The sequence below is a fragment of the Gasterosteus aculeatus genome, chromosome 4, assembly GCF_964276395.1.
Source record: "Gasterosteus aculeatus chromosome 4, fGasAcu3.hap1.1, whole genome shotgun sequence".
In the NCBI taxonomy this organism is placed as follows: domain Eukaryota; kingdom Metazoa; phylum Chordata; class Actinopteri; order Perciformes; family Gasterosteidae; genus Gasterosteus; species Gasterosteus aculeatus.
Window position 1 is genome coordinate 31,469,913 of NC_135691.1, and position 24,688 is coordinate 31,494,600.

General features: G+C 44.1%; 2 protein-coding genes across 3 annotated transcripts in view; one reads left to right on the top strand and one right to left on the bottom strand.

Annotated features, from left to right (window-relative positions):
• The window catches only part of iqsec3a (IQ motif and Sec7 domain ArfGEF 3a), a 63,967-nt gene extending 49,687 nt beyond the window's left edge, over positions 1 to 14,280 (top strand). The window contains exons 7-14 of one of the 2 annotated variants that reach the window (XM_078100319.1): positions 1,880 to 2,046; positions 3,534 to 3,673; positions 5,337 to 5,462; positions 6,299 to 6,398; positions 6,853 to 7,011; positions 8,822 to 8,914; positions 9,068 to 9,111; positions 11,073 to 14,280. In XM_078100319.1, coding sequence (XP_077956445.1) covers positions 1,880 to 2,046; positions 3,534 to 3,673; positions 5,337 to 5,462; positions 6,299 to 6,398; positions 6,853 to 7,011; positions 8,822 to 8,914; positions 9,068 to 9,111; positions 11,073 to 11,681 — 1,438 coding nt within the window. In that variant the 3' untranslated portion in view covers positions 11,682 to 14,280. The remainder of the gene's footprint in view (positions 1 to 1,879; positions 2,047 to 3,533; positions 3,674 to 5,336; positions 5,463 to 6,298; positions 6,399 to 6,852; positions 7,012 to 8,821; positions 8,915 to 9,067; positions 9,112 to 11,072) is intronic. The other variant, XM_078100320.1, reaches the window with a different exon arrangement.
• LOC120817697 (sodium- and chloride-dependent GABA transporter 1) lies at positions 14,130 to 23,895 on the bottom strand. Its single transcript, XM_040174156.2, has 15 exons — positions 23,492 to 23,895; positions 21,817 to 22,219; positions 20,533 to 20,664; positions 20,248 to 20,348; positions 19,638 to 19,747; positions 19,414 to 19,546; positions 18,541 to 18,675; positions 18,328 to 18,431; positions 18,085 to 18,209; positions 17,788 to 17,900; positions 17,041 to 17,172; positions 16,644 to 16,746; positions 16,314 to 16,414; positions 15,707 to 15,874; positions 14,130 to 15,495 (listed from the first exon to the last, which is right to left on the bottom strand). Exons 2-15 carry the CDS (start codon positions 22,055 to 22,057, stop codon positions 15,400 to 15,402), a joined length of 1,794 nt encoding a protein of 597 aa, XP_040030090.1. The 5' UTR covers positions 22,058 to 22,219; positions 23,492 to 23,895; the 3' UTR covers positions 14,130 to 15,399.
• Between the last annotated feature and the right edge of the window lie 793 nt (positions 23,896 to 24,688).

The window sequence follows — 24,688 nt, forward strand, 5'->3', positions numbered from 1 at the left end:
CCATCATCTTCAATCATAGTTATTGTAGATAAAAGATCATGCAACATGTAGATTCTTTCATCAAAAGCCGCTCTCGCAGGGGTAAATAAGTGACTGATCGATTACACCTTTTAGCGGTCTCTAAGAAAAAAACGCATCAGTAATCAAATCAAATTTGAAGAACGCCAAATCCACTCCCTGATGGGTTTTTTTTTGGTGTAGTCGGAAGTAGGAACCCACTTAGAGAAGAGCACAGCTTTAGGCTTCTCTTTGCACGGCGCTATAAGGATTTACAGAGCAGATCGTAATTGCTGGTTGCTGCGGAGTCACGGCGTTCAGACACCGAGATGTGAATAAGCATCTGTGTGGAGCCGTATTATTACCAGGCTAAGACAAATACTGTGCCACCTGAACACACGCCAGAGCTCTACAGCTACAATTGGGGGTTTATACGATTAATAAACATTTGATTTCCTTCATTTATAGATGTCTATCTAGTGTTATGTGGCTCTTGTAACTGTGTTACAGCATAATTCACCGAATAATATCATAGTATGTGATTATGTGGCATCGATAAGTAATGAATTCATTTTAAATTCATTCAAACCTGTCCAAGACAAAAGCGTAAAAGCTTTTTAATTGCATTATATTGGATTACAAAAAAAAGAAGGCGATTCAGTTCCATCCATCCATCTTCAAATCGCTTATCCTGCACACAGGGTCACGGGGGCTGCAGCCCATCCCAGCCAACGGGCGAGAGACGGGGTACACCTTGGATTGGTCGCCAGCCATTCGCGGGGCGATTCAGTGCCGCGTTTTATATATTTTGATCAACTCAGAGCTTCTCCTGTCTGGATTTTAGGGGCTCGGCAGCTGGACGATAGGGTTCAGTGATCTCTTGGGTGGTGAAAAGTAGGAACTTACGCTCTTATTGCAACACGTGATGTAGACCACTGTATTCACACCACTTGTATGTGTTTCTATTCAACCCCACAGAGACACAAGATTCCAATCATGCAAAAAAGGTGCTACAGTCTCTATTGAAATGATTACTGATTAGAGTAAAGATCACAGTAGTCCACATACAACCAAACTTACACACGCACACACACACACACACACACCTTCTCCTCTGTATGATGTTGTGTCTGATTACTCACTGCAGTAGACGCTGTTCTATTGTATTATTCATTCTCTAACCAGGAGGTGTCCATGCATTTCACAGAGAAACAAACTATCACTCCCCTCTGGGAATTTTGTACCGAGACACACCCACACAACCACACACACACACACACACACAAACATAAGTAGGTGCCTGCTGATCTGAGTCTTGGTTTCATGGTTGGGGCTTTTTACCAAAGGAAAAATCTTCAGATTTCAAACATCCTGCATGAATCCAGCAATCAGGCCCATAAATGTTGGAGCATGTTTAAATAGGGCTTGGGGGAAGTTTGGGTCTACCTCGTCTTGTGCGTGCGCCGTATAACCATCCAATCCAGTGGGACAAATGTGATTATAGCGAGAGACACCGTTTGAGCAGAGCGACCACTGAAAGGTTCATTGTTCACTGCAAAAAGGCAGCAAACTGCTTCGGATGAAGGCACCGGCCAAATTACAGCCATAACTCTTATTTTTCAGCTTGTCAAAAATGCAAGCCATTTAAAATGTGTTAAAGGAGGGCTTTAGTGGCTTTAGAATATCGTGTTCATTTTTCTCTCTTTCTGTCTCATCCCCTCTGACTGGCCTCCCCTTTTCTTTACCATCCCTTCCCGTTCCTTCCTGTGTCCTCTGCCACGACCCACCGCGTGTTCCTACCTGCTTCCTTCCCTCCATTTGCATTACTTTATTCCCTCTAATGCTTTCCCTCTTCTCTCTCGGGCCTCCTGCACCCCAACAGTCAGCGCTACTGCATGTGCAACCCCGATGTGGTGCAGCAGTTCCACAACCCAGACACCATCTTCATCCTGGCCTTCGCCATCATTCTGCTCAACACCGACATGTACAGCCCAAACATCAAGCCCGACCGCAAGATGATGCTGGAGGACTTCATACGCAACCTGCGAGGTGGGTGTCCCGGCATTTAAGCCTCTCTTTTAAGGCTCGTTATGTCAGTTGAAGTGGCATTAATTAGGCGACAGTCGGCTCATTTGCTTTTGGAAAGTGTCTAGGTGTGTTATTAAATAAATTTGGCTATAATAAAATAAGGTAGTATTTTTTTTTTTTTTTTTTTATTCCTGCCTAAACTAATAGCAAACACCAACAAACCGCCCCCCCCACCCCCCCTGCGGTTCTTGTCTCCAGTACGCAGTGAGATGCTCATTTGCCGGCCGTTGAGGACGAGACGGGAGCGTAGTTCCGCTCCCCCGCTGCGCAATCAATCAGGGGGCGCTGAGGTCGATGCAGAACAACTTTAATAGATTCACCCAGACTGTTCGCCGCAATTAAATTAGGTTGAGGAATCAATTTTGGCATCTTATGTAAATTAAGACACGCCGCTCTCTTTTGGCCTCTCTATTTGTCTTCTGCTGGGTTTACTATATTTCTGCTGCTGCTCCAACGTTCTCCTCCTTGTCTCGGTCAGAATACCATTCTGTTTATTTATCCGTCTTTCCTCGTATACATACTCCCTGATTCTTTATCCTCTTTCCATTTGTGCATCACGTGTCACGTACACGCTGACAAAAAAAAAACATCGACATATTAATTGAGGTGAAATGCAATTACGCACCAGAAAGCGATAGTATTGAAGAGCCACGGAACATCTGACATCTCCATTAAAACAGAATGCCTGTGTCAAAGCTATCCCGAAATGGGCCAACGTAGCATAAGAGAAGCTTCCACCATAAATCAATCCTTCGTGTCAGCTCATTGAAAAATGTTCCCCTTTTTCAGTTTATCAGTTATTTAGCCATAAATCAAATTATTGGGCACATTACATTTTTTACATGCTGATGGTGCTCTTTTTCAAAATCCAAGTTACTGTGGCCAGGGGGAAAATAAACGAGTTCCAGGCTGCTTTGTTTTCGAAACAAGTTGAGCCATCAATGTCAAAATGGCATATAATTTTATTCAATATTTTAGATATTTTGGTCTGCAATCACCATGCACGGCGACGTTAAGCAGTGAGGTCGTGCAGAGTGTGTGGAAAGAGGCATTCAGCAAAAAAAGAATATCACTTATTCATGTGACACTTTACACACACATCCCCCCGGACATCTCCTTCCGACTCCATAACATGCAGCGACGTCTCAGCGGCGTCCCAGAGTGCCTCCCTGTCACCGCCGTCACTTTTGGCGACTTCATCTTCTCCAAACGCTTCCTGGCCCCAATTGAAAACTCTTCAATTGAAAGCGCTGCACGACCGCCGCTGTGCTGTGATGGGGAGCGTCTCCGGGGCGACCTTCCAGCCTAATGACGTGGCAGCTCTACCTGCGTGTTAAGCCAGGATGGACAAATAATGGCTCCTCTACCATTGTGAATTTAACTGTCTGGTTAGAATTAACGGTAATTATTTGTAGGCTTTGCGTGTGATCAGCCGATTCCTGTTCCAGGTGTGGACGATGGAGCGGACATCCCGAGGGACATGGTGGTGGGGATCTATGAAAGGATACAGCTGAGGGAGTTACGGTCCAACGAAGATCACGTCACCTACGTCTCCAAGGTGGAGCAGTCCATCGTCGGCATGAAAACAGTAAGGACACGCAGTCACAGTTTGGTTCTACACTTGTGAGGAGCCGCAGGACATAATGCACCTCGGCCCCTTAAGTGCAAACAGCATCGCTTTGACTGAAACCATGTTAAACCCTTGACCCGGCGTTAGAGGGGGGAGGGGGGCTGCACAATGCTCACCAGCAAGTCAGTAACTTTGTCTATCGGGAGTCTGGCGCCGGGCGGATGGAGTGGACGGACACACGGGGTAGAACGACAAAGGCTTTATTCCAGACCGATCTCACAAGACAAACAGGGTCGGGATATGCTAATAGAAACATTTAGACAGGAGAGGGGGTCGGGGGGGGTGGAGCAGCAGTTCTCGTGTCATTGTGTGAAGCTGTGGATACCGAAGGGAGCAGGTGCAGCAGGACGGGCAGGTGAGAGCGATTGAGGAACGGCGAGGAAGGTGTGAGTAACAGGTGCTCGATCGGATCCAATTTCCTTTTTCGTGTGTGACTTTTGTCTTTCAGTGTCTTTCATTGAAGGAATGAGAAGAACAAATCAGTGTTGTCATGCCCAAAACAATGATATATTATTGTGACCTGAAGGGATTATTCCTGCCGTAGCAGCTTTATGAAATAAAAAGACTCAATTTTTCAAAAGTCCCCAAAATGTAGATTTGAATTGCGTGCAAAAAGGCAGTGGTTTACATTATAATATATTCTCCAAATAATAGGAGATTGACATGTTTCTGACATTAGTGAAAGTAGAAAGTGGGCTGGATATGACCAGCCGGGCGGGCGTCTACCCTTCAGTGATGAGAGAAAAAGAGGCTGAATATGTACTCTGCGCTTTGCAAATAGTCCCCCGGGAGCAGAGGGAACAAAATTGGAATTGCATGGAGTCAAAAAAGATCCGAAGCCACTGATGGATCTATTTCATCACAAAGAGGGGGAAAATTCTGAAGAGGAAATAGTGTGATGATTTAATCGCTCTGCGCCATTTTCTGTGTGTAATCGCTTAAACATCGAAAAGCACTTTCGAGTCCGGAGGAGAAGACGGAGAAAAACAGAACTGCTGTTTTTGTAAAAAATACAAAACAACAGCTTCATAATGCTATCCAGTTGTTTTTGGTCTTTAGCCGTGGATACCTAAGTAGCGAAATGTAGATGTAGAAACAGTAGATGTAATAGAAAAAACTCAATTCGACAAAAAATGCTTGAGTAAACCTTTTCAAGCATGATTTTCTCTACACTCTCTCTAGGGTTGCTTTATGTATTAGATGAAGGTAACGTCTATTTCTCTATTAGAAGTACCCAGAGCAAGTGTAATCAAACCGGCCTTCATCAATTTAGTTTTGCTCGAATGCTAAAATGAGACTTTTTGCTTGTTCACATCAAATCACATTGAAAGTGGAGACGCGCCAGTGGAAGTAAAACTAATAAGAGTATCTCAGGCACAGAAAAGTAAAAGGAGAGGAATATATAAAACACGTAAAACTTGCATTGATACAACCTCCTAATTGTCTTCTAATCTATTGTCTACATGTCACTAATTTGTCTCAGCAAACTGTGTTTAATGTTTTTCCCGTGTTGTCTTTTAAGAGTGATTTTTATCAAGAGTCTCCCGGTTTCCCTTAAATACTTTTTTCCCCCCCGAGGGGAACTCTCGATTCACCTCGATGCCCGTGTCCTCCTCTGCAGGTTCTCTCTGTCCCTCATAGAAGACTGGTGTGCTGCAGCCGCCTGTTTGAGGTGACTGATGTCAACAAGGCCCAAAAACAGGCGGCTCACCAGAGAGAAGTCTTCCTCTTCAATGATCTCATTGTGGTTAGTATGCTATAAAAAAACATTAAGAGTAATAATTAAAATAGTTCTTCTAAAGGCTGTTAACTACCCCAAAAGTGGGTATTTCTGCTGCAAACAGTCAATCTTTTAAGCTGCTTATTTCACACTTACAGCTTACTTACAGTTGCAACGTACCGCCACCGACCTCAACGCTTTTTTATAAGTCGGTCCCCTCCGGGCGGTTTCTTTTGATAACAGATAGTAGTGAAAGCCGTTTTGCGATGCATTCATAGCCGAATATCTGTCCCCTACAGAGCAGCTTATGGCCAGTAATAAAGTTGTGTGTGCCAGCAAAGACGAGTAAATCAATTGGTCCAAAGTTGTGTAGATTGGAGAATTATGAAAGGTTCAATATGAGGCGTAATGAACGTTCCCATGAGGAGGCACACGGGGGTTATCCATCCAAAGTGTTTGACGACCCTCATAATTATGTCAAATATGATATTGGTCCAGCAAAACGCAGCTAAAGGAAAAGAATCATTGAAATTTCCCCTCCATTTTCCGCTTTAGCATACAAGTACTTGGTATAGCTGCAGGAAAAGGAGCTAAGAAGGCAAAGTAAGATGGGAAAGCAGTCACCTCTTCAAGGTTAGCGGAGCAATATATTGCATGGCTTTGTTTAATGAGCCAACGTGACGTATTGGTTGAACGCGGCTTCTCTGGGAAATGATGCACAACAGTGGCGCTGCACAACAGTATATTGTAGATTAACAGGAACTCCTCTTTGAATATGTTTGTGAACGATGAAAAACGTCAGAACACTGAGCATCTCCGCCGTTTAAATTGTTGATGAGACTCTGGTTTCTTCTTGTCCGCAGATCTTGAAGCTTTGCCCGAAGAAGAAGAGCTCTGCAGCCTACACGTTCTGCAAAGCGATGGGGCTTCTCGGCATGCAGTTTCACCTGTTTGAAAACGAATGTAAGCCACAATATCTTCACTGCAGGCAGCTGCCATGAGAACACGACATATATACACCCGGTACTTTGCACTGTTATCAGAGAAAAGCACCTCCAAGTTGAATTGAACACGGGAGGTTTAGGAGATTTCGCTGTATTTGAAATAGGTTTGATATTCAACTTTTAAAACGTTTAATGTTGCTTTATTTCTTCATATTAAGGATGGCCAAGTGGTATCATCCTCTCATAAATGAACCCTTTTGCACTTACTTTTACAAATGTAAGCATCCCGACCCTCAATAGTGCACATTGCATGCAAAGTCTTTTACTACAATATCTCCAAAAGGAGAACGACATTAAATCTACATCCAAAAGGTATTTTAATGCCCGTAGTGTAAAACTCTTGCAAACTGTTCTTGCCATGTCTTTTTTTACTCCTATTTGGACTAAACTGAATGTCCGCTGCGCTTCCCCAGATTATCCTCACGGCATCACCATCCTCTCACCTTTTGGCTCAGACAAGAAGCAGGTACTTACCTTCTGTGCCCAAAGTGCCGAAGAGCTGCTCAAGTTCGTAGAAGACCTGAAGGAATCAATTTCAGAGGTGTCGGAGATGGAGCAGATACGTATCGAGTGTAAGTCTTTGTAGGACTTTTACCTCATTAAAATCAAAGATGAGATTAGAGACACATTCAGTAGACTGGAGTCCAACAATAAGTTGTGTACATGTAACGCAGAACGTCCATCGTGTGTGTGTGTGTGTGTGTGTGTGTGTGTGAATCCTACTCCGGCAATGCAGCCAGCGTCGCGCTGTGGACCAAATCAATAGTCTCACATCTCGGAAAGAAACCGGGAGACTATAATGGATTCTAAGATACGTTGTGCGGGAATCAATAAGTCCTCAGATAGCACACAGGAGTCAGATGTCATCCTTTCGTTTCGGCTTCTATGTCAACTTGTGTAGGTTCAGAAATACTTTTGAATTGTGTTTCCTTTGGTGCAATGCAGCGGAAACAGACTGCGGGCGCCCAGCGAATTTGTAGGTGAAAAGGAGGCCAGTGCTCCTCAAAGCTGCCGAGGCGTCCGAGTTGTTTGGGTCTGCGTGCATTTGAAATTCTCCAGACAATAACACATGCGCATACTTGGACCCACACAGAGGAACAGAGCCTGGCTCCTGCCAGTGGGCCTCAAAGGGAGCATCCCCGCTGGGATTGGACCTGAGCGTTCGCCGGGAGGGAGGGGCGGGGGGGGTGGGGGGGGCAGGCATTAGTTGACAGACAAGAAGTTATTTATCTCAGGAGAAACAAAAGGTAACTCTTGTTCAGACATATTTGCTAAAAAGGCATGCAAACAACAACTTTCTGCAAAAACAAGGGGGGGGAATGATTGCTGGCATTTGCACAGAAAAACACTACGTCATCTTTTCTCCTCAAAGGGTTCTGTCAGTCTGAGATGCTTGAGGCTGGCACACTTTGGCTTTTCCCTCTTTGAGACAGGATGGAGAATATACAGTTTTAATTCATATCTAGGTGCATATTTCCCTGCATTGCAATATAATTAATGACAGAATGTCTTTGCAGAATTTATTTAAATTTAGTCCTACACTCAAAAAGAAAAAAAAGACTAGCATTTAATAGATATTTTCCTGTATTTCTGTTCTCTAGCCTGTAGACAAAACTTTAACTTTCATCATTACTCTGTTTAAGTCCATGGAAGTGTGTATTAAATTGGAAAAACGTTGCAAATTATCGCTATTGGAAGGTCTTTGAAAGAACGGCTTCCTTTACAAAACTGTCTTTGACTACCAAAATATTTTGCATTAAAACTGTAATAAACTGTAATAAAGTTCTCACTCTTTAGTTATATATTTGTTAAATGTAGATCTTTAAGAGTTTAGCCTTCTGTGTGACACCAACGGTTAGCAGAAGGTTGGACTGTTAATGCTAACATTACTGTAAATAAAAACTCTGTATAAAGTGGGGGCCTACTCTTGTAGGAGGAGCTCGGGGGCTTTTTCCCAGAGAAATGCCCACTGAATACCAATAAGAGGAAAGATTACTTGCATTTTGGCAGAGTAATGTCAAAAATAACCTGCCTCCCCCAGCTTTAAGGGTTGCATCCGCCAGTGTCGCGGCTCAGGATTAGAATGCAGCGCAGTGTTGGAGACAAAACAACATTTAGTCATCGTGATTGGAAATGACATGCAATTACCATCAAGTGTGAAGTGTAATTAGTGAGATGGCAAGTTGTGTTTTGAGATTAGAGGAGGGAGTGGGAGGGGAAGGCAACGAGAGGCTTGTGTTCAGCATCTGAAAGAAAGTAGACTTATGACGATTAATGTTGTTATTCACACCCATGTAGGTCCACCGCCGGTTCATCTGTCTATTCTGCACTCTGACGCGGTGTGCACTTTATGGCTACTCCTTATCTCCTCGTTCTCTGCAGGGGAGCTGGAAAAGCAGCAGGGAGCGAAGACGCACTCGGTGAAGAACAACGGCACACAGCTGGAGCTGCGCGGCAAACTGGGCTCCCCATCAGGTGTGTGTGAGCACTTCTTACCTCTGAAACCCACTTTACCCGTGTTGTCAATGTCTTGCTCTTAGAAAACGTTAATAAGCAGGGAAATATAAAATTTCAGACATTTTGCTGCCACTTCCTGTCTCTTTTCCCTCCATTTTTTCCTCCATCCAGGAAACCAGGAGATAGATGAAAGAAGTGGACAAAATGCAGTAGAGGTAAGTGCTTAGTGATAGAGCCATGTCCCAAATAACAGGTAAGTCAGTCCAGGGTGTCGAGGTAGGATGAGATAGAACGAAAGCCCCAGGACTAGTCATCTCTTTAGGGCTCAAAGCGTCCTGCAGAAGTGGGTGAGGAGTGGGTGATAGAACCAAAGCTGCCGGGTGAAGTGCTGTGGGCGTGTGAGGTGACCCGACCGAACCGAATAGATTGGATAAAAGTACTGCAGCAGGTTCTCCCCATGCGCAGAAAACACATCAGTTACAGAGAGGCTTGATTATTATCCGTAGGTCTAAAAACAGCAATAGGTTGTAATTAGTTTCACATGCTCAGGTCGGAAATTGTGACATTCAAGGGGTAGAAAAAGAAAGAAGCCACCATTGATGAAAGAATCAGAGGACATATGTGGAATGCATATGCTGCGTGTGTGCATATTTAAAACAGCAAAGCGCGGGCAGACGCATTTTAAAGCTCATTTGACCCAGAAATGTCACCTCTCCAGCCCTCCGGCCAGATCTCCGCGATGGGGGGGGAGACTTCTCGTGCAAACATTTCGTGCAAGCAACAGGGCGAGCTGAACTACAGTACCCATGGGGCTTTGCAATTACCATCCCAGCTTACCATCGGATGACCTTTCCCTCATCATTTCTCCGGCAGCGGAGGGGCCCAAAACTCAGTGGCTGTTTATTTTCACACGGCACGCTCTTGACACTGTGGGTCGCTGTACATTTCCACTCAGGTGCAGGGTGGAGCCAAAGGAGAGATACATCGCACTGGAAAGGGTAGACTGGCCTCAGGAGTGACAATTACAGCAGAGCAAACATCAAATCCCCTAAACCCATACAAGTGCTCCCTCTCTCTCTCTCTCTCTCTCTCTCTCTCTCTCTCTCTCTCTCTCTCCCTCTCTGAACAGCCCTGGGGTTTTTATGATAGGGAGCAATGATCAGGCCGGTCTTCAAGGTTGTCTGAGCTCCCTTCCCCGGCCGTCATCTCCTTTGCCAGGCAGTCTGCAGTGAATGTCAGTGGCTGGTGGGGAGCCGCTAGATTGTCGAAACACATTTGTCTTGGAAGGCAAGAGGGTCACACGGAGAATCCTGCACATACCAGCGGCGCGAGTGGCTGAATCATAAGAAAATGCAATGTCCAATGTATTCGATTTTGACGTAATTAGTTTCCACTGCACTGCGCATAATATGCATTTCAGATTGTGCTCATTTCACAAATTCTGACAATTCTTGTTATATTTTCTTTCTTGCCGTACGCTTCCTGAGAACAGTGTTGGAAACCTGACTTGTTTCCTAAAATAGAGCGGGCAAAAAAATGAATTCAGGAAAGGCAGCGAACAACCAAGGAAGACAGATAGCAGAACATAAACCTTGATGGAGGGTGAAGTGTCTGTATGACCGAATGTGGAGGTCACCAAACTACTGTGACTGTTGCCTGTGGACGCGTGCGCGTGGTTTGTCAGTCTGCTCACCTCCTCTCCTTCCACCTCAGTCTCCTCGTGTCACCGTAGTGCCACACAGTGGTTTTGGAAGGGAGACACGGGGGCCCTCGGTGTCCCCTTTGGAACCACCGGGCCCAGCCCACCCCCCCGCCCTGTAGCACCCCCCCCCCACCACCACTGTCCTCCTTCTGACCCCAGCCACACACTGGTGTTCCCAGCATCCGATCCACCCCCCCCCCACCCCTTCCCTCCCTCCTCAGTGCCTGTAAGGGGGAGGGGGTGGAGGCAGGGAAGTTGTCACAATATTTTTCACATCTCCCAGTGAACTCCCCTCAACACCAAAGCCCCCACGCATGCCCTGTGAGTGTGTGTGCTGTGCATTCACCAAACTACTCCCACCCCGCCTCCCCCCTCACACCCAAAAAAAACAAAACAAAGAGGGCTTGACGGATGTAGAGGAGGAACCAGCTTTATAACATTTGATGCTGTTCTCTTGGCTGTTTTCTAAACTAGGTGTCAATTCACAACAGGCTTCAGACGTACCAGCTCAGCAGCAGCACGGCGCCGAGCCCCGAGAGCGCGGCGCTTCTTAACCACCGGGGGGAGCTGCTCTTCCAGCAGGTGCCCCAGGGGCCGACCCCTGCCGGGCCGGCACCTCCACCCGAGCACACGCAGCTGCAGTCAGCGGCGAGCTCCCCGGCCCACCACCACCACCTCCTCCACCTCCAGCAGCAGCAGCAGCAGCAGCACCAACACCACCACCACTACCAGCCGGCCGTCAGCGTGAGCGATCTGAGGCCCGAGACGCTCATCCAGTGTCAGCAGATCGTCAAGGTCATCATGCTCGACAGCAGCGGCCACGGACGGGTGGAGGCCTTCCTCAGCCAGACGCCCGCGCACCACCGCTACCAGCACCACCACCACCACCACAGCCACCAACGGCTCAGCCAGTCGGCCATGTCGACGCCGGTCCGCTCGGCGGACTGCTCCCATGGCGACGATGGCCACCAGCCCCCGCTGCCTCCCCCGCCGCCGCCTTACAACCACCCTCACCAGTACATTCCACCCGACCCCCGCCTCAGTCTACATCGGACCCCAAGTGGCTCTCGGAGCATGGTGTAAATAAATGAATTAGTATTCTTTCCCTAACACGCATTTCCACACCGCTGCGCCCCCTACCCCCCCCCCCCCCTCTACCTATTTAACAGTACATAATGTACATATTATATATATATACAAATGGAAGAGCTATAGTGAAAAAAAATGAATCTCACTTATATGCATATATTTAAGGAAAAAATTCACTAAAAGAAAAAAATCAAAGTTTTAAAAGAAGAAAAGGACAAATGACGTGCATATATATAAAGTTTTACTTGATTCCACATGTATTTTGAAATATTATGTAGTTTTAACAAATTTCTATAACTTTTTGTCAATTTTAACTTGCTAGAGAAAACACAGATATTTAGTTTCCGGATTGGAGTCCTTCTGTTTGCGGCATTCAACAACACCACCAGTGACAGACATGGACTGTGATGGCTGGACACAGTCCGAGGAACCTTCCGCTTCCGTTCGCTTTCATCATCCCAAACCTCATGCCTACTGCGCCGTATGTGCACAGCTGACACTCACTGAAAATGTGTGCCAAAATAAAGAGGCTCCACAAAAACACGGACTCCTTTTGCACTCGACTGAACGCCAGCGCTAGAAGAAAGAAAAAGAAATTCATTCCTTTTTGAAAAAAGAAACAGTCCTTTCACGCTTCTGCCACAAGCAGCACAAAAAAAAAAATAGAATAACAAAACTGAACATCTGCTCCTCTGTCGTGTTGTGGTGTTTTATCATCAGAAAACAATCCCTTGTCCCCGTTGATCATTCTACAGTGAAGAATGACAGGGAATAAAGGCAACCAATCACAAAGGATTTCTGCCAAAACCAAAAAGTCATCCCACGATGCTCCTGCTGACTGTTGTACGTCTTTTACTCTTCATATTTAATATCGCAGACGCTTCCCACGAGTCCCCGCCAGTGGGGAAGTCTTTTTCATACGTTGAAATTGTTAAAGCTCCTGTAACCCGCCCTCAGACTTTTCCATGAAATGCTACGCGTGTTAAATGTCAACATCTGTGTTTATTCTGGTTTGCAGAAAGCATATTCCGGCTCTGCGTGGATAAATGACTGAATCCACCCCAAAAGCATCCGGAACTCTTTCTCTTTATGGTTCTGTTCACAGTTTTCTCTTCCCTCCAAACCTTTCAGTCTGACATTTTTTGAAAAAAGGCAAAAAACTACAGAGGCCCAAACACAGCTTGTATTGCAAATGCTGGCATTAATGGGATTGTTATCGCTGTTGGCTAGTCTGCTTTAAATACGAAAAGAATGCATTGTCTGATTATTCTCTTTAACCCCAGCCGACTTTGTAAATACCACTTTCAATTAGCGTCGGAAAGGACGAGCAAGCTCCCTTTTAGCCCCTTCGGAATGCTATCGCCCTGCCGATGCGTCCCTCATTCTGAAATAAGCCTGAATTAGTCCATCTTTTAAACATGAGCCCCCACCAGGTACTGTGGGATGGACACATATTTAACTCTGCTCTCATCTGACCGAACCTTTCTGATTTGTTGATTTATTATCACAGAGGCACCGCAGAAAGGTCTTATCCCGTCAATCTGTCCTTTTCCACTCGTTATTCCACCCAGCGGGAAGGCAGAGGTCACAGAATAAATGTGTGTGTGTGTGACCTGCTCCCAGTGGCATTCCAACTAACCCCAAAAAGAGAAATCAGACCCTCTCTCCCGTTCAGTGTGGTAATTATTTTGTTGTTATTATTCACCACAATAAAAAAATGAGCGCCTTGGAAATTAATAGAGAGCTTTTGTCAGTTTTGATAATATCAACAAACAAAAAAAAAACATTGAAGGTTATGCAATACATTCGAATAAAGGTCATCAAAAGTTGATATTTGGGATTTCACACTGGTGGCTGATGATTGTATGACTGCTGATTGATGCATTTGTTTAGATCAACTTTAATATATGATTCTTCCCCCATGCATGCCATCAGTTTGGAGGTCAATCGAACTCTTATTCCCAGAAGTTTAACATTTTTTGTGCATGACTGAATGTGCTTCTAGCTAAGATGACACGTTTCTTTTTTGTGGTTGTAAAAAAAAGAATCAAATCAAACACCCATGTAAATTTAAAATGGCAAATTTGAGGCTTCTATTTTGCAAAAACAGGCCATTTCTGTTATTCTGTCCTCCACAGCCCATTATGTGTGTTTCCCTACTTGACAATTTATGTACGGATTCTGGGGACAAAGACTGCGTGTGCAATAAACATGAATATGAGGCACACTGAAAATCACAAGTTCATGTCTGGAAGGAAACCAATGTAGCATTTTGAGAGTGGAGCGAATGACATTGAGGCGCAGCAGTGGCCAACTTTCTTTACTGAACACTGAAAAGGGCTCTGCCATACCAGTGCACTGCTTCATCCATTAATGTGGATCCTGTCTGGCTCTTCAAACACTGTGCTTGCTCATACTAGTTTAAAAAAAAAAAGAATTACAAATAGAGTGGACACATTTATTGTGAGACAAGTGGAAACTGAGTGTTACAGATATAAACCATCAACCATCCCTCAGTTAGCTCTGAATCCCTCTCTACTTGTCTTTGCAGTATATCAACATGCTATTAAAGATGATTTAAGTCTATTCACAACAAGGCGTTTGCTTCTTGGTTGTATACATTTGATTTTTTAACACCTCTAAAGCCAAATTTAGTCTATTTATTCCCCTTATATGTGATAAGATACTTTTTTTTATCACTCATCACATCATGAACCTAAACTCAGCTAATGTTTTTTTTATACTCCAGAAAGTATAATCAAAACGGATGAATCAACTATAATCAATACATTTTAATGAACAAATGTGACAATGTCAAAGGGGCTGAATGCAAAAACAAACCCACAGATTGTTGTCTGTCTTTTAGCTGAAATGTTTTGGAGAATATCAAATCTCATCAGCAGCAGAAAGCTCTTTGGTGTTTAAAAAAGCTTGATAAAAAACACTCTGTCCAGTGGATGTGTTACTTGGCAACTTTTAAAAGGATGTTCTTCTGTAATATGATGGTATTCTGTGTAGAGTTTGTTTCTGCTGCCCCCATGTGGCCAATAAGTAATTACAGGTTTAAACGAATCATTTATAGAAACAAAAGCGTAATATAATCATTTAATCAACAAGACAATGACTCAATCTCAAAGTGCTTCAAATTGGGGAATGTCTGAGTAAAAGAACTTGTACAACTCTCGTCATATTAGTATTCTATTCAAGTCTGTTGTAATCATTAAGACAACCTGGATGGCCGACACATTTATTGCCCGACAAAATACCACAGTGGCCGGCTGGTTAAGCGATAGCAAGCTCATCATCTTCGATGGATTACAGTTTTACACCTCAAATCAAGTTTTACCAGATTTTTCTAACCCTTCCGTACAACAACATTCAGGTCGTATGTGGTGAGTTTGTAGACAAAGATAGTCTTTTTCACAAGTAGAATATAGATCTAAACATCAATGGTACACATGTGGCATATGGGTAGAGGTTTGCTGCTGATCTATAAGGTTCAATTTGTAGTCCCAGTTCACTCTTTCACTGCAAAACGAAACGTATCCTCTACATGTATCAATATCGAAAAGCCTTGTTTTCTTCGTGCATTTGCCAGATTATGCCGGCATACTTTCAAATTGAAGAAAACGTCATAGTGAAATGCTGAACGAGACTCAATCTGTCCATTTGTCCCGGCAGACGGGAATCATTTCCGCCTGAACAATCCTCGCTAGACGAGAGCTTCGCCCACGCGCCCCGTGTGTCCGAATTCCTCGCGCTCCGATGGCTTTTGATCCTCACTGGAAGTTGTCATCTTCCGCCAACGCTGGTCAAGACACGTTAGAATTGAACGCTTAACAGAGAGGTAACGTGAGGTGGACCAAGACGTACATATGAAAAGTGTAAAAAGTCAATAAAATATGCTTTAGAACTTTAATTAGGAAAGCAGAGAAAATATCGTAATGAAATTGTCCTATTCTGGGTCTGGACGCCCAGAATAGGAGAATTATACAGTGGGATGCTGAAGTAGTCTGTACCTGCTTGATGTTTCCCTTGGAGACGCAGAACATGAAGATGAAGTAACCTGGGACGAGTATCATTGAAGACAGAGCCATAAACCAGCCGATCGCTTGGCCCCACAGCGGGTAGACGTACTTCCCCAAGGTCAGCGGGGTCATCTCAATGGCGCTGAAGGTAAACACCCCCTGCAATACGCAATTATGTAGTCAAAGTAACGTCTACATTTCAGTTGGAAGATATCTCAGTGAAACTGGGACAAAAATGATACTTTTAGCCGCAATGCAGCCATGTTTTGCCCAGTTATAGCCTATGCATCATAGATGTGCTCCTTCATCTTGTCAGATCACTCTTGTTTTTCTATTTCTATGGACTCTTTATGAAGCTTGATTTTGTCACCACAGTAGTGGACACAAGGACACTCCCTCAGATTTCCCTCAGGGCCGGACAGTTCATAAGTTGAAGCCCAAAACACCACATTGAAGAGGAAAATTAATTTAGCGATGTCATCAATTCTCTGCCTGTTGACACCTGGAGCGGCGCGATCGATCTCGGGGAGGGAGAAGGAAGCACGGGGGAGGAAATGCACATTACGGACGCCGAATTGATAATCGTTGAACCACGTACCAGGCAGATCAGCGGAGTGAAGAACTTCCAACAGAGCTTCCACCAGCCACACGGCCGATAGCCAATCATGTCCTCAATGTTGTCATAAAACCTGTCGGCTCCTGTGGTACAAAGAGAAGGACACAAAGAGAGGGACACAAAGAGGTGTCTTCTAATGAGGAGGTGATAATTACTGACCGTCTTATCACAGAAAAAAGAGCAGGTGCATGTAATTTCCTGTTGGACAGCCAGGAAATAAAAATGCTACGTTCACTTGCATTAGCATTAGCTCTTTTCCGGGCCGTGGTCACATTTGGTTTAAGCGTCGACTGCGTCAAATAGATTCCCTACCATAAAACCAGGATATGGACACAGTCTCGAAGAAGACGAGGTAGAGGAGACACATCCCGCTGGCCGAGTAGTAATCGAACAGCTTGAACACGTAGAGGCCACCCTGCAGGATTTCAACACACAACCACAGAAGCAAACAGAAGCTGGATATTAATAAACCCCTCTTCATTGAATCAAATATGCATGATGGGTGTACAGCGCAGGTTGTTGTCCTGAATGCAGGAAGTAGAAGGTACAAGGTTCTTTAACCTTGTGTGGGAAAAATAAAGATTGCATAGGTTGAGGTGTGTAATATGTGTCGGGATTTAACACAACCAACTGCTTAAAGAACCAACTCATACATTTGCACATTCTGCTTTGAGATAAACGGACTACGAGTGATACGCAAGAGATGCACCTGTGTGATGTTGGAGATGCCGATGACGAAGGACACCAGGCAGACAAGCAGGATGAAGATCTTCTTCCTCTTCCTCAGCACCAGGGGATATTCATCCATCAGAGCGGTGACGAAGCCTTCCACTGTGCAGAACTAATACATCCATATCGTAAAAGAGACGCAGGTAAGTACGTACTGTGCTTTGTTGTTAAAAGAGCACCTCAGTGATTTAGTAGAGTTTCATATCTGTATCTGATTGATCACTGCTCATTGTCAAAAGGCGCCTACATTAGAATCACATCACGTCAAACACACTTTAGTCATCCTCCAGTGGAAATTGGTTTACCTTGCTCACGTTCCACAATGGAAATTTAACCGCAGTGTAAATCATAATGCTAGACTGATATTAATGAGAAAATGTGGGGTGTGAATAAATGCAATTTTCATACCGGAGTAAACCGGATCATTGAACAGCTGCCAATGTGTAAATCAATTAAGGGTTAATATCTGCTGAAAGGATTTATACAGATCTATGCACATATATGTTTTCTACAAACAACTTAGAAAACAACAACCACATGATTTTATTCACCCATCCTGTGTTTTTAAAATCTATCGTGCAGTATTTTTTAGAACACAGTTTATAATTTATTGAACTGCTAGTAACATTTATTTAAGTAGACAGAGCTCAGCGTTCACAGGGTATTTAGTTGTTCATACTGATCTAATGAATACAACCATCTGCTCGGCTGCAGGTAAACGGTGTACCTGACTGTCCAGGCCCAGCATCATGAGCATGGAGAAGAAGAGGATGGCCCACAGAGAAGACATGGGCAGCTGGGTGACAGCCTGAGGGTAAGCTAAAAACGCCAGACCTGGACCTGAATGCCGCGCAGAAGACGTACCATTTAAATGACATTATACTGTAACCTACTCACATAAAGAATACCGAAGAAACATGGCTGCCTCAACTTTGAAAACTCCTCTTCATCGCTTGTAAAGAAGGACACGGCTCAGCAAGTCAAATACTGTGCAGTCTTGCGTTGCCAACCAGCGGGACGGTACCTGATGCTGCTAATTCCTTGACCGGTTTCTTGGTAATATGGGACATGAAGCCTACGATGGAGAAGATGACGAAGCCAGCGAACATGCTGGTGCAGGAGTTGATGAAGCACACAATGATGGAGTCCCTGAACAGAAAAAAGGCCCCAAAACCCCCCCCAAAACATTTGGGACTGAGGAAGAAAGCGGGACGTGTAAAGTTTCTGGGGGGGTGGGGGGAAGGGGAGGTGGACGCGTGTCCTTTACCTGTATACGTCGTTATTGTAAGTGTTGTAGCTCCCCAGCGCGATGAGCGAACCCAGGCCCAGTCCGTAGGAGAAGAAGATCTGAGTTGCCGCGTCCAGCCACACCTGTCGGATACACCAAGGCGCCCACGTCTGCGTCTGTTTGTCCGTATGCCTGTGCGTCTGTGCGTCTGTGCGTCTGTGTGACCGGACTGTGTGCGTGCGAGCGATGTACCTCAGAGCGGGTGAGCTTGTTGAAGTCGGGAGTGATGTAGAAGAGGATGCCATCAATGGCTCCGGGCAGAGTGACCCCACGGAAGAAGAGGATGAACAGCATGACGTAGGGATACGTGGCGGAGAAATACACCACCTAACAGAACAAGACAGAGAACCAAGTATTTTTCTACGCATTTCGGTTAATCAATATTCTCTTTATTACGCTGAACTAATAATGGAAGAACGTCCGTTTTAAAAAGGGATTTGGGTTTTGTTTTTTAAGAGCTCCATTCATCTTAAGAACCATAGTAGAGAAAGTGAAAATACTAAATGTGTTGTGTCTGCTCCGAGCATTTCTTGGACTTGGTCTATACAGAGAAGTATGAAAACAGTCAACAGGCAAAGTGAAGCAAAAAAAAGTCTCTTCTGTCACCTCTAATCTAAAACAGATTAAGGGAATCAGTACGGTGTTAGAGAGATGGCAGTTGGACAGCAGGTTTTAATCTAGACAACATCTGAGAGGAATAAATACATATTAAGACATCTATCATGATGAAAATATAATTGCAATACCCTTGAGAGTGTTGTTTAATTAATTCAATGAATCAACATCACGCATCAGCTGCCCCGCTTTTCTGTGACACTCTAAGGACACTACAGGCACCTTAATGCATCTGTTCATTTAAGAATTCTTACTTATTACTTTTTACACTGGAGAGAAAAATTGTATTAGAAAAATACAAAATAAAGACAGTAAATAGGATACTTTAATGCTCAGTAAGCAATTGAGCATTTGTCCTACAGAGGACATGAATCCATTCAGACCAAACTCACTTCTCTAATGTATCATCATAAACGTTTTGTGGAGGGAAACTTAAGCGCCAAGTCTGACCTTCCCTGTCCACTCCACTCCTTTCCAGATGGAGAAATAGACGAGGACCCACGCCAGCGCCAGGGTGCCCACTAAGGGCCAGCGAACCTCGCCTGGCTCCTCCAGCCCGTCGGTCAACTGGTGCATGTTACGCCTGCATGCATGAGCGCGCATAGAACATGAATTCACACGCACACATAAGCACAAAAATCCTCAGCATATAGTCTTACTCCAGTCTTACTCACTCCCAGAACTCTGTGACGGCACTGGTCAGGTTTGTGGTGTCGGTCAGACTGTAGTTGCAAAAGCATTTCTCTGTGTTCCAGGAGTTATCGCAGCTCTGCCAAGGCAGCTCCTGCATGCAAAACATATGCACGTGTAGGATTAAATATTTATAGGTTTTCACAATGTCCTCCACCGTGTCTTCTTTGAGCCGGATGCCTACGCAGAGAAATACGAAAGCATAGTGTGGAAAAAGGTAGTAGAAGTGTAAAAACTCTATATCTATTATAATGCCTACCATCAAATATTTTAAAATACATTCTTCCAATTATACGCTGAAGCTGCAATAACCGATTGCTTAGGCACTTGAAGGCATCAGAAAAAATAATAAACAAAAAACAAGCTCAAACACACCATTGACATTTTTGGTGACGGTCTGTAATCTCTGTCAATCACTTTCCAAACAATCTTTACTGTCAAATATGACAAAAACACAATCTTTTTGACATTTTTTCCAGATTAATGTGATCTCTCAAACTGGATTTTTGGCAATTTATTTGTTCTCGATAGACGAATTATAATAATTTGTGTCAAGTTAAGGTTTTCCCCCTAATGACTGATACTGCAACATACCGAACCAAAGGAGTTGAATAGGTAGTAGAGTGCCCAGGCAATGATGATAATATAGTAGATGTTGAGCCAGAAAGACAGGACTACCGAAGCTAAACCAACACCTGAGGAAGGAAGATGCACAGACATCATTATTTTACAATACAATCTTCTTACAGGTCAGCCGACAAAAAGTCAGATGTTATGTAATATGAAAAGTAGAATGCAGAGAATAAACCAGGCCAATTTAAAGCGATATAACAAAAAGATGTACATACGTGTCGCCCTATTCTCATGCCCACATCTCACCTTTCATCATAGGGATGAGCCTCCACACCCCCAGGCCTCCTACTGAGGTGAACTGTCCCAGAGCCGTCTCCAGGAAGAAGAGAGGAATCCCCGCAAACACAAGGGTCAAAAAGTACGGGATCAGAAAGGCCCCTGATGGATCGTCACAAAGTGAGACAGCAGAAAAATGTTTGAAAAGTACCTGTAGTAGGCAGTTAGATGGCTTGGGGGGGGTTCAGAAGGTTTTATCTGCAACACTGGTACACACATTTTAAAATAATACCGCATGTAGTCTAAAAGTTATAACAGTTCAATTCCAATCATTCTTTGTTTTTCAATTTATACTAAGAATTGCATCTGCTTGAAGATCTACTTTTCTTTAGGAAGAGACTTTTGTTTAAAAATGTGCCTGCAGGACACGCAAATGGAGCACATTTCACCCGCAGTTGCTACTACGACAGTTTTCATTCATTGTTCATCTTGGTCGGTCCGCTCCAGAAAGGAACACATCATAAGACAGCCGTCACTACCACGGCGCCGCGTGAGATGATCACCACCACAGCCGGTTCCAGCGAGCCGGCTATTGGTTGGAAGAACGTGGTGACCGGGGAGCAAAGATAGATGGAGCCGCATGCTGCTCATCATTAGATGGCTGGAGGCTTGATTGCCTGACAGGCCGCTGGGTCTAAATGCGCTCCAGGCCGATGTTGGGTAGAAGAGGTGTGTTTGATTGGAAACCGTTATCGTAATGCTGAATGCTTCTGTTAGTTTGTCTCACAGGCCGCTTGGTTATTCTGCTTTGTTTTCAAGCGGCGCACCGTTTGGCTGTACATGTTTCACCTTAACGTGACCTACTTTTTGAGGTGGAGATGGGTGATTTTTTTTTGGGGACGTTTGCTTTGTTGGTTGAACATTCTGACTAGCTCGACACGGTGTTGCTTGTTGGTTAGCATGCAGTTAGCTCAAAAGGCAAATGACCTGCTATCCTGTTGAGTTGAGTGTGTGGATGTAAAAACAAGAGGGTTGTTTTGGGACCCAAAAAGGTAACTTAAGTCAAGGTTAGCCGATTAGAGGCCCACTGCAGCGCCGGGATTGACCAATATATAATTTAAAATATATTCTAGTCTTCCATAGGAATATTGCACACTTTTCTGCATATTTTACAATTTATCTAGAACTGGTGGGCCAAATATACAACCACTTTGAACACACAGAAATGCACAGGTATGTGCTCTCAAAGTGATAATTGCATCATCATAATTTACTTCAGACCGACTGTTTTTTTGTTCGGACAGCATGACTCACCTCCGCCATTCTTGCCGCACAGATAAGGAAACCTCCAGACATTTCCCAGGCCAATGGCGTATCCCACGCATGACAGAAGGAAATCAAACCTCCCCTTCCAACTCCCCCTGTCAGGTGGCTCTTCTTTCTTCTGCTCTTCATCTACAAGCTGCGCCGCAGGATCCAGCTCCTCAAAGGGAACGGCTTGTTTGACCTCTGTTGGGGAGTTTAAATCCACTGTACTTTTCCCAGTCTTCCCCATGGTGGGACCCCTGCAGACCAGCGGGGTCAGTGAGTCGGTGAGTCCTCACCGCCTGGAATGGGGATGAATTGAAGTCTCAGGGTGAGACGGCGTCTCCCTCCGAGTTCGGACCTCTGCTCGATGGTACGAGGTCAGTGTGCAGACACTGGATGTGCAGGAGAACTGTAGACAGAATGAGAATACGGCGGTTTATACCAAATATGAGATTGGTGAATGCCATACTACTCTGATTACAATTCAATGAAGTGGTCACATCTATGTACATGAACAAGCAGGTGGCATCTTGAGAACACTGCAGCGTGTATCTTGATTACTTCTTACTTACTTCTTCTTCTTACTTCTTGATTACAAAGTCAAGTGGATGGTGAATCATCATAAATAACAACAAAAGGCATGGACAGGAAAATAATGGAGGGAAATACAACAAAAGGTTGTGCTTCCCATAAAAGACAGATTCAAAGTCTTCAACACTCACACTCAAGTCTACTTGTGATGCAAATTTAACCGCTGAATTGTGTTTTTTATTAATCGTTGTGAATTCTCAGCAGCCGCTCGTCTCTGCCTAGATGACATCACATTGTCAGGAAGTTAATTGAGAGGAAGTTGTTCATGATTACAATTATTGATTGACCCAGAAGTTGTCCAAATGCCCGCATGCCAATGCTCGAGGTTGTTCTCTGCTTTACATTACATTCCCTGAAAGAATATTCTTCTTCGCTGCTTATTCTTTACACAGAGCTGTGAGACAGCTGGGTCTTTCAGAGCTTTCTTATTGTGTTACTCTTCTGCATACCTAATCATCAACGGCATTGATTTCATGAGCCCACAATGCTGAATCATCTCTGATCTATTCAGCCTGATTCATTGTGCGCACTCTTCTTTTCATTGCATTCAAATTCATATTGAATTGCGATTCATCATGATGAAAAGCCTTTGCATCATTTAAGTGATGCATCATTTATGCCTTTGATGATGTTGATGAAAAGAAGGATTGTCAAAGTTTTTTTTAGAAAAAGTTATGTCTGAATCATTTGAAACAGTGATTTATTATTATCAGCGTCATCATTGATCACAAACATTCTCCCCTGCTGTTTAATGAGTTAGACTCGACACCGTAGCAATAAAAAAAACATTCATTCGGGTACTGTGTGATCAAATGGGTTCTTGCAAATAGTTTCTTAGGTGAGTATCTGCTTCAAAGGCATACCAATAATACAAAAAACACATCGTACATTCCCTTTGAGTTAAACGTAAATCCTACAGTGGAGACTTTCAAGATCTCATGGAGTATAAAAGAAGAAGAGAGTACAAGAGATTTACTTTCAATCACCTAAGTTAATTTTTTCACTTTCATATTATTCATATCTTTACTTACTTAATGAACAAAAGATTAAAAGCTGAGGGTGTTGGAGGGGGGGAAAAGAGGATTCTTACCTCAGAAATGTCCAGGTCCTCCGTCAGGTCGTGAGGTTCAGGGCTCCACAACTGCACCACAAAAGCCTTGAATCTTCCACTTCACATCCAGAGAGAAAAAAAATCATCTTTGAGACAAATTGGAAAAGCTTCTAGACGTCTCTCCGCACCCAAAGGAAGCCACAATGTATCTGCCACCCGAAGAGCTGTTTTTGATTCTGCTACATCCTCCTGTAAAGCCGTCTGTACTTTTTAGGACGTGCGGCTGTTCCTGCAGCTACTATCGAGTGCTTGGTAATAAAGTTCGACCTGTGCCTACATTGATTACTGCTCAGTTCTGACCATTGAGGCCCCCGAGGCCATGGGGGATACGTCAATCGCCCAATTCTGGTGGGAAACTCCAGCGGCAGCGGCAGTGTATGTGTGTTTGTGTGCTTTGTGCGTATGTGTTTGTTGTGTTAGCCGAGGTTATGCCAACAGCGTTACCATGGTATTTCCCAAGAAAGAAGGGCCTGATCAGTGAAAGAGCTCGTGGAGTTTTGGACCATGACCTTGGAAATGTGGGAAATGTGTGTCTGGCCAGTGTCAGACTTGGCAATGAATACATAGAGTGACATAACACCCATACTCAGTACCCTGACTCAGACGATAGGAAGGAGGGTAGGTAGGATGGTGCAAGGTCATCTTAGTCTTCCACAAACTGCTTCTAAATGGTTTATGGTGCCCAGGACGCTATGTAAACCAACACGCTCACACACAGACAGAGGGGGATTTATATATTGTGATGCAGAGAGCTCTGTGTAGTGTGCCACGCTATATGACTGAGCTGTTTGCCATAGATCGCCTCTGAAACGGACGCTTTATTACAATCATCTCGTGATTAGGTGCCAAATAGTCCCTTCTTGGGCATTTAATAGGTATCCAAGCAAGACTTTGCCCAACTTTTGTTAAACGGTGTCGACCGTAGACTTAATCGACAATTATAGTTCATTGAAGTTGAGAGGAACTCAACGTGGAAAATAAGCAGGAAACTAGTATGGTGATTTCATTTGCTTAAATTAACTGTAGAAATGTTTGTCTATGACAAATACAGTGTAAGAAAAAAACAATAAAAAATGTCAGCTATAAAGTAATAGCCAGTGTATGTTGTGTGTGTTTGTTGGCATTGTTATGTTAAGACCTTCATTTCTTCAAGAAACAGGGAGTGATTTTGGAAAG

What these genes read in the sequence shown, in the direction of transcription:
- LOC120817697 (XM_040174156.2), bottom strand. Translation starts at nt 22,057, where the DNA reads ATGGGGAAGACTGGGAAAAGTACAGTGGATTTAAACTCCCCAACAGAG. An exon ending in GCCGTCACAGAGTTCTGGGA is followed by an intron (nt 19,547 to 19,637) that starts GTGAGTAAGACT and finishes TCATGCATGCAG; the next exon opens with GCGTAACATGCACCAGTTGA. An exon ending in GTCCATATCCTGGTTTTATG is followed by an intron (nt 16,415 to 16,643) that starts GTAGGGAATCTA and finishes TTTGTACCACAG; the next exon opens with GAGCCGACAGGTTTTATGAC.